The sequence below is a fragment of the Berghia stephanieae genome, chromosome 14 (genome assembly GCF_034508935.2).
Source record: "Berghia stephanieae isolate SIO BIC M18660-M18661 chromosome 14, UCSD_Bste_1.3, whole genome shotgun sequence".
Classification (NCBI taxonomy): Eukaryota; Metazoa; Mollusca; class Gastropoda; order Nudibranchia; family Aeolidiidae; genus Berghia; species Berghia stephanieae.
Window position 1 is genome coordinate 6,798,175 of NC_088373.1, and position 12,960 is coordinate 6,811,134.

At 38.2% G+C, this 12,960-nt stretch overlaps 1 protein-coding gene across 2 annotated transcripts in view; it reads right to left on the minus strand.

Annotated features, from left to right (window-relative positions):
• Positions 1-7,682: 7,682 nt before the first annotated feature.
• The window catches only part of LOC144959845 (glutathione hydrolase 1 proenzyme-like), a 48,242-nt gene continuing 42,964 nt past the window's right edge, over positions 7,683-12,960 (minus strand). For both annotated transcript variants that reach the window (XM_078892637.1, XM_078892636.1), the window contains 2 exons: positions 11,000-11,116; positions 7,683-8,971 (listed from right to left, as the gene is read on the minus strand). In XM_078892637.1, coding sequence (XP_078748763.1) covers positions 8,798-8,971; positions 11,000-11,116 — 291 coding nt within the window. In that variant the 3' untranslated portion in view covers positions 7,683-8,797. The remainder of the gene's footprint in view (positions 8,972-10,999; positions 11,117-12,960) is intronic.

Below are 12,960 nucleotides of genomic sequence, written 5' to 3' on the forward strand. Positions count from 1 at the left end.
ATGCCGTATTTGAGTGTATCTATTGTTTTCCTGTTTAGTGTGTTAATATTCTTGCACCGCACATGGGTCGCGCTCGTCAGGAAAGGAGAAAAGGAGAAGTGGGCAGGGAGGTACATACTGCGTCTTCTATACCCTGCACCTGTTTTCCAATTGTTTCCTGTCGTTGTCTTGGAGTGAGATTACTTAGTTTTGTCCTGACCCTGCCCGGAGTCCTTGGCTGGGAGGAAAACAGTCGAATGTATAGTTATTGTTTTAAGAGATATTTTTTCCTTGTAAATCATCTCTCTCTCTCTCTCTCTCTCTCTCTCTCTCTCTCTCTCTCTCTCTCTCTCTCTCTCTCTCTCTTATGCATGTTATTTTAAAAAAAACATATTTGTAAACATTTGAATGTATTCCTCTTAGCGGGGACCTGTGCTTGTGTCTGGATGAGACTTTTAGGTGATCTCAAACTAAGTGCTTTGATGGTGTGCTCTTAGAATCTACATCTGTTTCCTATTTGAACCAATTCCCCTTTGTCTTACCTTTTCTTTGGTGCTTTAATTGTATTTCTAAAAAATTTTACTATCCCATTTTCTTCCTTTTTACTGGCGCTGATATGACCTTACGGCAAGCGCCGTAAAACCCTTAAAAACAAAACAGAAAAGGAGAAGAAGATGGGATAAATTATGTACGGTACTCCAAGAGCACATTATCAGTGTTTGAGATCACCTAAATGTCTTATCCAGACCGTGTCCCCACTAAGAGGAATACACCCAAGCGTTTACACATCATATATAATATGTAAAGAAAACATAACACAGTGCATAACAGATAGATGACTTACAATGGAAAAAATATCATCTCCCAAAACATTTGACTCTTTCCATCCCAGCCAGGGTATCCGGCCAGGGCCAAGACAAAACCAAGTAATCTCAACCAAGACAAAGACAGAAAGAATTTTGGAAAACAGATATAGGGGAATAGAAGACGCAGCAAGTTCCTCCCTGCCCACTATGGGAGGTCAGGAACCCTACCCAGTAACAATAAATAAATACATTGTGAAAACTTTCAGTATAATAAACAATCAATGATTGAATTTATTTTGTAAAATGACATATTATAAATTAAAATTCAACTGTATTTCCTTTTGGTGGAACAAATACACCTCCAGCTTTTTAAAGCTGTCATTTCATACCCAGGCAAACTTTTATACAAATAAATCACTTCAAATATATACTGATTAATACATATTAGTTGACACAAATTGTTTTAAGTTTTATGTTTTTTAACGGTTTTACGGACGGCGCTTGCAACATATTAAGATCATATCAGCGCCAGTAAAAAAAGGACGAAAATGGGAAAGTAAAAAGTTCTAGAATAACAATTAAAGCACCCAAGAAAAGGTAAGACAAAGGGGAATTGGTTCAAATAGGAAACAGATGTAGATTCCAAGAGCACACTATCAAAGTACTTTGAGATCACCTAAAAGTCTCCAGACACCAGCACAGATCCCCACTAAGAGTAAGAGGAATACACTCAAATGTTTACAAATCATATGTTAAAAATGAAAAGAGTAACAGTACATAACAGAGAGATGATTTACAAGGAAAAAAAATATCATCTCCCAAAACAATACTTATGCATTTGACTGTTTCCCTCTCAGCCAAATCTACGGCCAGGCCCAGGGTAAAACCAAGTAATCTCATTCCAAGACAAAGACAGAAAGCAAGTTGGAAAACAGACATAGAGGAATAGAAGACACAGTATATACCTCCCTGCCCACTATGGGAGGACTCAAGTTTCATATCTTAAAATAAAAATTCAACTTACACCATCACAACGACCTTAATGAGCATAATGAGCAAGTATATAGAGTTTTGTTAATGATATATGAGTATCATTCATTAGACTTATACAAGTATTTTGTAAATACAGTTAACAATAAACCCACTTTACAACTTCAGCCAACAGCAACAAACACTTAACATGTAAGACAAGACATGACGCCTGTTAGGCGACATTACATTTTTTTTTTCTGATAGAGACAATACTGTTAACAACCTGCTACTCATTTTCATGTTATTATGCATTATTGTGTTCTAATGTCACAGTGATGCTGGAAGTTGAATCGCAAATGGTGGGCCACATATACTGTTTTTAAATGAAATAATTTTGTTGAAATACATTGGAAAAAAAATCAAAGTTCAGAGGGTCAAGGGGAGGGGGGGGGGGGGTTAACTCACTCAACCCTAACACCGACTATATCCGTAGTTTACCCGGGTTACTTTTACCCCATGCCTATATATTACATTTTTCTGAGACAAATCATAGGCGTAGTAACAAAGTTAATATTTTTGGTTTTAAATATTAATGATAGTTGAATAAAACTATCTACGTACATGCTCATTTTAAATTTTTAATACATTTTTTCCAATTTTGAAAACTAGCAAAATCTCTAGGATTGAGTGAGTTAAGGGCCAGATTTACTGTATTGTAAGTGCTGGAAACCTTTGTTTTTGTTTTTAAGTGTTTTACGGCGCTTGCAACACATTTAGGTTATATCAGCGCCAGTAAAAAGGAAGAAAATGGGATAGTAAAAAGTTCTAGAATTACAATTGAAGCATCCAAGAGAAAGTAAGACATAGGGGAACTGGGAACAAATAGGGATCAGATGTAGATTCCAAGAGCATATCACCAATGTACTTAGTTTGAGATCACCTATAAGTCTCATCCGGACACAAGAACAAAATCCAACAAAGAGGAACACACTCAAATGCTTACATTATACATTTAAAAATAACAAATATACTAATACATAACAGAGAGATGATTTACAAGGAAAAAAATATCATCTCTCAAAACAATAACTATGCATTTGACTGTTTCCCTCCCAGCCAGGACTCCGACCAGAGCCAGGAAAAAAACTAAGTAATCTCATTCCAAGACAAAGACAGAAAGCATGTTGGAAAACAGATATAAGGGGATAGAAGACACAGTGTGTACCTCCCTGCCCGCTATGGGTGCTGGAAACCTGTTGTCTCCACAAAATACATGAATTGACGAATTGAACATTTATCAGACAGAAGGAATACGGAACTATACTTATTAGGAATCTGGATTTGCATCAATTTAAGTAACAAAATTGTGAAAATCTTATGCTATATACTATAATGCACATTAGGCTTAACTCTCTTGAGTTCACCCGCATGGAAAATCGAACAAATTTGTTTGATTTCCCATGCATATGAACTTGAAAGAGAATGTGAACTCTCCCTTAGACGAAAAATAAATAAATTTCTAAATGGATCAAAATATCTGCATAGAATATCAATGACTTAAGGTGGAATGTGTAAATTTTCGAGAGAAATAAATTCTCACCATAAATAGAGTGAAATATTGATAAAGCGTACACTTGCCAGACTAGACAGATTGGTTGATTTAAAGCAAAAGAATGGGCCACACATAAAGAACAAAAGAGTTGGGACCAACAAATAATTGTTTTTTGTTTTTAAGGGTTTTACGGCACTTGCAACACATTAAGGTCATATCAGCGCCAGTAAAAAGGAAGAAAATGAGATAGTAAAAAGTTCTAGAATTACAATAAAGCATCCAAGAAAAGGGAAGACAAAGGGGAATTGGTTCAATTAAGAAACAGGTGTAGATTCCAAAAGCACTCTATCAAAGTACTTAGTTTGAGATCACTAAAAGTCTCATCCAGACACAAGCACAGGTCCGCTAAGAGGAACACACTCAAATGTTTTACAAATCGAATATAATATAAAGAAAGCATAATATTGTGCATAACAGAGAGATGATTTACAATGAAAAAAATATCCTCTCCCAAAACTAACTATACATTCGACTGTTTCCCTCTCAGCCAGGGCATCTGGCCAGGAACAGGACAAAACCAAGTAATTTCATTCCAAGACAAAGACAGAAAGCATGTTGAAAAACAGATATAAGGGGATAGAAGACACAGTATGTACCCCCCTGCCCACTATGGGAGGTCAGGATCCCCACCCAAAACAAAAGAGTGATAGTTAATCCAATCTGAATAAGATGTCGACTTGCATCAAAGCTGCTTCTGCTTGTCAAAATCTATATACAGGGCTGCCATATATTTTTTTATTCCAATCAAATTGCTCAGTCTGTGGAGGACTAAGAACAATGTTTACAAGAAATGGTTTTTTTCGCGGCGGTGGTGGGGTTTGAACCTGCGACCTTATTGGTACGACAACTCCGCCTGGCAGGTGAGAGCGTGGCTCTACCGTGTGAGCTATCCACGAACACAAAAATATTCGTTTCAAACCCAAAGTCATTTCTAGATCCCTCTCTCACCCACTTCTTGAGATCGCCGATTCGTTCACCACCATCGCGAAGTAATTTTGACCAGCAGTTAAGCTTAATAGCCAATATTCTCATCACAAACATATAACATAGAAACGATTGAGACATTGAGTATGCTCCGGTGTATGGGGTGAATTTTTAATTCAGAAAAGTGAGTGGGTTTGAAACGAATATTTTTGTGTTCGTGGATAGCTCACACGGTAGAGCCACGCTCTCACCTGCCAGGCGGAGTTGTCGTACCAATAAGGTCGCAGGTTCAAACCCCACCACCGCCGAGAAAAAATTTTTTATTCTCTATTGTCTTCTGGCACTTTTCTACTCACTTCATATCTTGTTGTTACCAACATAAGTGCCTGCTCCACTCACTTTTCTGAATTAAAAATTCACCCCATACACCGGAGCATACTCAATGTCTCAATCGTTTCTATGTTATATGTTTGTGATGAGAATATTGGCTATTAAGCTTAACTGCTGGTCAAAATTACTTCGTGATGGTGGTGAACGAATCGGCGATCTCAAGAAGTGGGTGAGAGAGGGATCTAGAAATGACTTTGGGTTTGAAACGAATATTTTTGTGTTCGTGGATAGCTCACACGGTAGAGCCACGCTCTCACCTGCCAGGCGGAGTTGTCGTACCAATAAGGTCGCAGGTTCAAACCCCACCACCGCCGCGAAAAAAATTTTTTTATTCTCTATTGTCTTCTGGCACTTTTCTACTCACTTCATATCTTGTTGTTACCAACATAAGTGCCTGCTCCACTCACTTTTATGAACAAGAAATGGTTGGAGTTTACCATATTTGTGTAAAATGTTGCAATAGTGGACAGGAAGCTCAACTTCGGTTAATCGCAACATTTTCGCTGATCCCATGGTGTTGCGATTATCCGGAGAGGACTATATTGATTGATTGTATTTTTTTCTCTCTTTAAAATTTTAGTTTATCATTAACCTGGATTTCAAGTAACAAATTAATTGAAAAAGCTTTGGCACAGTGCAGTACAGATGATAAACGTGTGGTCTCTTATTCAATAACAATGTGAAATTGAATGTAAGCTTCAATTTAATACACTAAAAACAGATAAAATGGCCGTTTCAGGTTGCCCCTTTATCAACAAAAGAGAATGAATGAAACACTACAGAAAAATGAGATAATGTGGTAGTGGCGTATTTATGGCAATTTGCATTTAGTTATACTTGTTATAACGTTAAATGATAACTATAACATTGAACAGATATTTCACTCCTACTCTCTCTCTCTCTCTCTCTCTCTCTCTCTCTCTCTCTCTCTCTCTCTCTCTCTCTCTCTCTCTCTCTCTCTCTCTCTCTCTCTCTTTCACGTTAAGATGAATAAATAAAAACATTGATGGGCAGGAATCTTCAATACTCGATGAATGCCACAAGGGTCTTGAGGACAGCGAGCCGTTCCAGTGTCCCACCACAGCTCTAGTATACACTATATTTAGAACAATGGCTATTTCAGGATAAAAGTAAGTGGACTTCTTGATGATGTCGAAATGAATAAAAAAAATAAATCTAAAGGCAGTATATTGAGTTTATAGTAATAATTTAAAAAATATTCATCACAGGAAATTATGTAAGTTATAAACATGTATCATAATGTGAAACTCTTCAACCAACATCATAGAAAAAAACATATTTGATAAATATTTCATCACAAAAGGGGACGAGCCTTCGATATCTAAATAAAAAAAAAAACAACAAAAAAAACAAAAAACGGCTGTATCCCTTTTATTGTTGAAAACTAAAATGCTTATATATAGCAATATATTTGAAAAAACAAAACAAAAAAAAACAAACAAAAAATCATGAGCTTTAAAATGGAATATCCACCAAATATGCTTAAAGCATTAAATAATTTTAAAAATTGAGCTTTATATAGCCCAATATCCACTAAATGTGCTCAAAGCGCTTTACAAGGGGTCCCTGGTCAACAGCAACATTTAACATGTAGGACGGGACATGCCGTCTGTTAGGCGATATTACAATTTTTCGGACAAAAGACAACGCTGTTAACGGCCATGTACTCATTTTACACCCGAGTACGGTGAGAGAATGTGGGTAATGAGCCTTTTCCAAGGACGAGGCTCAAACCCAGGACCTTCCGATCCGAAAGCGAGTGTCATAGCACTAGACCACATAGCCACACATTTAATAATTCGGGATGAGACATCACACTATGCCTGTAAGGCACTATATTGCGTTATATTATTTTTTTCAGTAAAGACAATGATATCACCAGCCAGGTAGCCTACTTATTTTACACTGGTTACATTGAGAAAATGAGAGTAGAGAGCATTTTTCAAGGCCTCAACTTTGTACTCAAACCGGGGATCAACAGATCTTAGTCTGACTTTGAGAGCTCATACAAACAGGCCATACTAAACCCAACATGAGTATTCTACTTCTATTTTTGTTTTACATCATAAATGCCAGCTGGCATGTAAGAGCAGTAACAAAAGTCAACAATCTCCTCAATAGACAGTATGCGCTTGGCTAAGAAGCTCACAACATTGCCATCCGGAAGTATAACAGACCAACAAACAAAACTATGTGTAACCTTGAACGTGTATAGTTTGATTAATATAGTTTAGTGAGAATTATTCATAAACGTGGATGGCAAAAAGCAATAACAAAGACCTGAGTGACGTCAACTTTATACTATCTATAGACTTGTGATCTGTGGTGAAATATAAAAGATTCACCACTTTTGATGGGATTAAAGCTGCGTTGACTTTCATAGGATGACCAGGAAGTGAGTTTCAATTTTATATTAAAAAATGACTTAACGCTAAATTGAAGCTATTCATGGAATGAGTGAAAGAATGAAGACTTCTTGTATCAAACCCATTCATAAATACATGTGTGACCCACCCCATCAAAACAGTACTGTGTCAGGGTAACCTAGAAGCTGAACGTTGAATCCACAACCAAAGATGATAAGAAACTTTGGTAAAATCTATGTACAATTTAATGAGGAGAATTCAGGTTGTTTCTATAATTACAAAATGCTAAAATTCCAATTTTAAAAAAATATTTTAACTTTAACTTTACTTCTTGGCATTTGATTTACCCCCGACATAATAGCGTTTTGAGGTGATTTGTCACCTATCACATCCCAATCAATTCGAATACAAAACGAACACCACACCAATGACTTTATCAAACCTCAAAGACTAGTAACAAGTTGACTAGTTCAATTTGTAAATGGAGAGGCAGATAAAACTTGACAATAGATCATGATTTCATTTTCCATAGCACTTCACTTATGCACTTTTGCTATAATTAAAACCAACAGAGGCTATTACTTAACATTATTATTATTACCATTATAACTATTTTTTTTTTTTTTTTTTTTGTTTGTTTATTGCTTTAGGTCTCTTCCAACACAAATGAGGTTATATGAGAGACCGCTGAAACAAAAAAACAAGCAATCTAACAAAAATAGTACAAATGTAAATCAAAATCATAACCTAAAGATATCATAAGCTAAATTATAAATAACCAAGAACAAACAGGCAGAAGATTTACAGAAAAAAAAATATCCCCTGTCAAAAATACAATCACAAACCAAAGAAGCAGGATAGGCTAGTAAAGAGAAGAAGAAACGACATCACTATCGGATCGTACACCCATGCGAACATCATAGGTATATGATTCAAGGGTGATGCTCCCATCCAACCACACGCTAACTATTATTTGATATAGCGCCCAGTATCCACAAATAATGCTCAGAGGTGTTTTAAAATAGTTTTTTTGGTATCACACAAGTTCATTCATTCGACTACAAAATCACCACAACAGTCTCACACACACACACCCACACACACACATCTTGTTTGAAGTTCACATAAAATCACGAAAAGCAGAATGAAAAAGATTTGTTTTTAAATACTGTTTGAAGACTGGTAAACTTTCTCATTGTCGGGTTTTAGGTTGTAAAGAATTCCATATGATCGGAGCCGAAAATGCAAAACCACGCTCAGCAGACATAACATTACTCACAGCCAAACTTTAAAACTTTAAGATGAATAACAGCCAAACTTTAAAACTTTAAGATGAATAACAACCAAACTTTAAAACTTGAAGATGAATAACAGCCAAACTTTAAAACTTGAAGATGAATAACAGCCAAACTTTAAAACTTTAAGATGAATAACAGCCAAACTTTAAAACTTTAAGATGAATAACAGCCAAACTTTAAAACTTAAGATGAATAACAGCCAAACTTTAAAACTTTAAGATGAATAAAATTGCAATTTTTTAAATTGTAAAACTGTAAGCATAATTATTCATAAATTTCTGTAAAACTGATCTTCCAAATGGCAGTGAAAAATTATTGTTGTTGGAATGTGTCTAGAATGTACAGGATAAAAAATATATGTAAAAGATGTCACAGATAACAGAACAGTGCAGGACTTTTATGAGACATTTGGACTAAATTATCTTCCAATCAAAATCCGGCAGGTACTCCCCCCTTCCTGTAGTCGGAGCAAGCGTGAATGCTGAGAGATCTCTGCCCTAAATGACCTTCCTTTCTGATGACCTTGATAGCTTGGGACACTGAGAGGTATGTCTGGTAAGATTCAAGTTCATGACCTTTGGCCTCTAAACCTTCTAGGACTGGCTGTAAAGTTAAATATAAATTTGTTTTAAAAATTTAAGACAATAATATTTATCATAAAAGCCAAATAAATGATAATAATAATGATAATAATATTAACAATGATGATGATGATGATGATAATAATAATTACGATGATGATCATTATGATGATGGTGATAATAGTTGCTTTAAGTACAGATACCTATTAGGAGTTAATAATTCCTATAATTCAAATAACCATATGTCACTTGGTTGGCTTTAAACCATGATATCATTGCTTAAATTCAAGAAACATTAAGTTGTGATCTCCACCAAGATGATTCGTTTTCGTGTGTTAAATAATATTTGCAACACCATGTTATCGTATCAACAGCAGGGAAAATAAGGAACTGTCGGCCATTTTAGTGAAAAAAAAAATAAAAATTATTTATTGGTGTAATTCAAACATTGGACAGAAGTAAATTACAAGAACAATCTATCATGTATTGTGCGGCTATGTGGTCTTGTGGTATGACACTCGCTTTCAAATCAGAAGGTCCTGGGTTTGAACCTCGCTTGGTGCTTGGTTGAGTCCTTGGAAAAGACTCTTTACTCACATTCTCTCACCATACTCAGGTGTAAAATGAGTACCTGGCCATTAACAGCGTTGTCTCTGTCGTAAAAAAAATGGTAATATTACCTAACAGGTGTCATGTCTCGTTCTTTATGTTATGTGTTGCTGTTGGTCAGGGACCCTTTGTAAAGCGCTTTGAGCATGTTTAGTGGATAGTGTGCTATATAAAAGCTCATTAAAAAAAAAATAAAATGATGTACTGAATGTAATGTCCTTCAACGTTCAACTTATGCACAGGCAGGCAATCATCCAATACAGGGATTACTCATAAAAGATCTCACTAAAAGAGTGCCTGCATTCCACAACGCCAGGAAATACTGGCATTCCTCAAATCGCCTCTTAACAGGACATGACAGAACTGCATCAAATAATATGTGCAGATGGAAACTTGGGAACAGTGATGCCTGCCGGAAATGTCAGGCAGCTCCAGAGACCAGCGATCAAATCATCATCCTCCACTGTCCAGTAACTAAACTTGAAGGTGACAATTAAGTAGTTCTTAGGGCGGAGGAAGACTTTCAAAGCTGGGTTGACGAAATGAAATTGAAGCCATACGCGACGACGACGACGACGACGACGACGACGACGACGACGACGACTACTACTACTACTACTACTACTACTACTACTACTACTACTACTACTACTACTACTACTACTACTACTACTACTACTATCCCAAACAGACAGGCTTGACAAAAATTATTAAATATATAACTCGACAGTCATTTGGAATTACTACAGATGATGTTATATTTTTACATGGAGATAAAGATAAAGGGAGTAAATCTGACTCATGAAGGAACAACACAAAACAAATGACGTTTCAGCCTTTGGCCTTTTTCAAGTAAACACAGAATACAATCTAATACCAATATAAATATATATGTATTCTGTATTTACTTGAAAAAGACCAGGGGCGGAATCATCGTTTGTTTTAATTGTGTTGTTCATTCATGAGTCAGATTTACTCCCTTTATCTCTATCTCCATTTTAATGACTCATTTAGGCACCTCTATTTATATACTTTCACATCATGGCACAAGACCAAAGGGCTAGAGGATTAGCCAGTAAGAAGGTATTAAATAAATACAGGTAACAGGGAATCAGTGCTGATGGTGACAAAAAGTGAAAAAGTAGGAAAATGTTGAACGATTGCCCCATTTCTACTGCACTAAACCCCACTTTTAGAGCAATTGAGATGATAGACTATCATTGATACTCTAGCTAACTTCTGGAGAAACTGGGAAACTGCACCTGTTGTGTTCCATCACACATCAACTCTCTCATTGCTAGCACATTGTTTAGAGAAAATGTAATTTTTAAAAGGAGGAAATTCCTCCTCTGGACTCCAAAATCGCGGATTTCCGCGGATCCAAGGAAAACCATCAGCACTGGGGAATTTATAGAAATTCAAAGTGATACGGACAACATACCTTGTCTGTAAAAGATTCCTCATACTGTAAGTAAGGAGGTAACAATTGATGATGTAGTCGAGGTCTATTATTTGCTTCTTCAATACTATCACCGAGCCAGAGGGTGTGGGCTATTACCTGAGGTTGAATGAAAATAAAAATGGTATTGGATTGTGCGGCTATGTGACACTAGCTTTCAGATCGGAAGGTCCTGAGTTAGAGTCTTGCTCGGCGCACAGTTGAGTCCTTGGAGAAGGCTCTTTACTCACATTCTCCCACGTACTCAGGTGTAAAATGAGTACCTGGTCGTTAACAGCGTTGTCTCTGTCCGAAAAAAAATGTAATATCGCCTGACAGGTTTCATGTCCTACATGTTAAATGTTGTTGTTGGCCAGGGATCCCTTGTTTTGTTTTTGTTTTTAAGGGTTTTACGGCCCTTGCAACACATTTAGGTTATATCAGCGCCAGTAAAAAGGAAGAAAATGGGATAGTAAAGAGTTATAGAATTACAATTAAAGCACCCAAGAAAAAGTAAGACATAGGGAAACTGGGAACAAATAGGGATCAGATGTAGATTCCAAGAGCATACCACCAATGTACTTAGTTTGAGATCACCTAAAAGTCTCATCCAGACACAAGCACAGGTCCCAACTAAGAGGAATACACTCAAATGTTTACCAATTATATAATATAATATGTAAACTAAACATAATACAATGCATAACAACAGAGAGATGATTTACAAGGAAAAAAATATCATCTCCCAAAACTATAACTATACATTCGACTGTTTCCCTCCCAGCCAAGGAGCTCCGGCAAGGATCAGGACAAAACTAAGTAATCTCATTCCAAGACAATGACAGGAAACAATTGGGAAACGGGTATGGGGGGATAGAAGACAGAGCATGTACCTCCCTGCCCGCTATGGGAGGTCAGGAGTATGGGGGGATAGAAGACACAGCATGTACCTCCCTGCCCGCTATGGGAGGTCAGGAGTATGGGGGGATAGAAGACAGAGCATGTACCTCCCTGCCCGCTATGGGAGGTCAGGAGTATGGGGGGATAGAAGACACAGCATGTACCTCCCTGCCCGCTATGGGAGGTCAGGAGTATGGGGGGATAGAAGACAGAGCATGTACCTCCCTGCCCGCTATGGGAGGTCAGGAGTATGGGGGGATAGAAGACAGAGCATGTACCTCCCTGCCCGCTATGGGAGGTCAGGAGTATGGGGGGATAGAAGACACAGCATGTACCTCCCTGCCCGCTATGGGAGGTCAGGAGTATGGGGGGATAGAAGACACAGCATGTACCTCCCTGCCCGCTATGGGAGGTCAGGAGTATGGGGGGATAGAAGACACAGCATGTACCTCCCTGCCCGCTATGGGAGGTCAGGAGTATGGGGGGATAGAAGACACAGCATGTACCTCCCTGCCCGCTATGGGAGGTCAGGAGTATGGGGGGATAGAAGACACAGCATGTACCTCCCTGCCCGCTATGGGAGGTCAGGAGTATGGGGGGATAGAAGACACAGCATGTACCTCCCTGCCCGCTATGGGAGGTCAGGAGTATGGGGGGATAGAAGACAGAGCATGTACCTCCCTGCCCGCTATGGGAGGTCAGGAGTATGGGGGGATAGAAGACAGAGCATGTACCTCCCTGCCCGCTATGGGAGGTCAGGAGTATGGGGGGATAGAAGACACAGCATGTACCTCCCTGCCCGCTATGGGAGGTCAGGAGTATGGGGGGATAGAAGACACAGCATGTACCTCCCTGCCCGCTATGGGAGGTCAGGAGTATGGGGGGATAGAAGACACAGCATGTACCTCCCTGCCCGCTATGGGAGGTCAGGAGTATGGGGGGATAGAAGACAGAGCATGTACCTCCCTGCCCGCTATGGGAGGTCAGGAGTATGGGGGGATAGAAGACAGAGCATGTACCTCCCTGCCCGCTATGGGAGGTCAGGAGTATGGGGGGATAGAAGA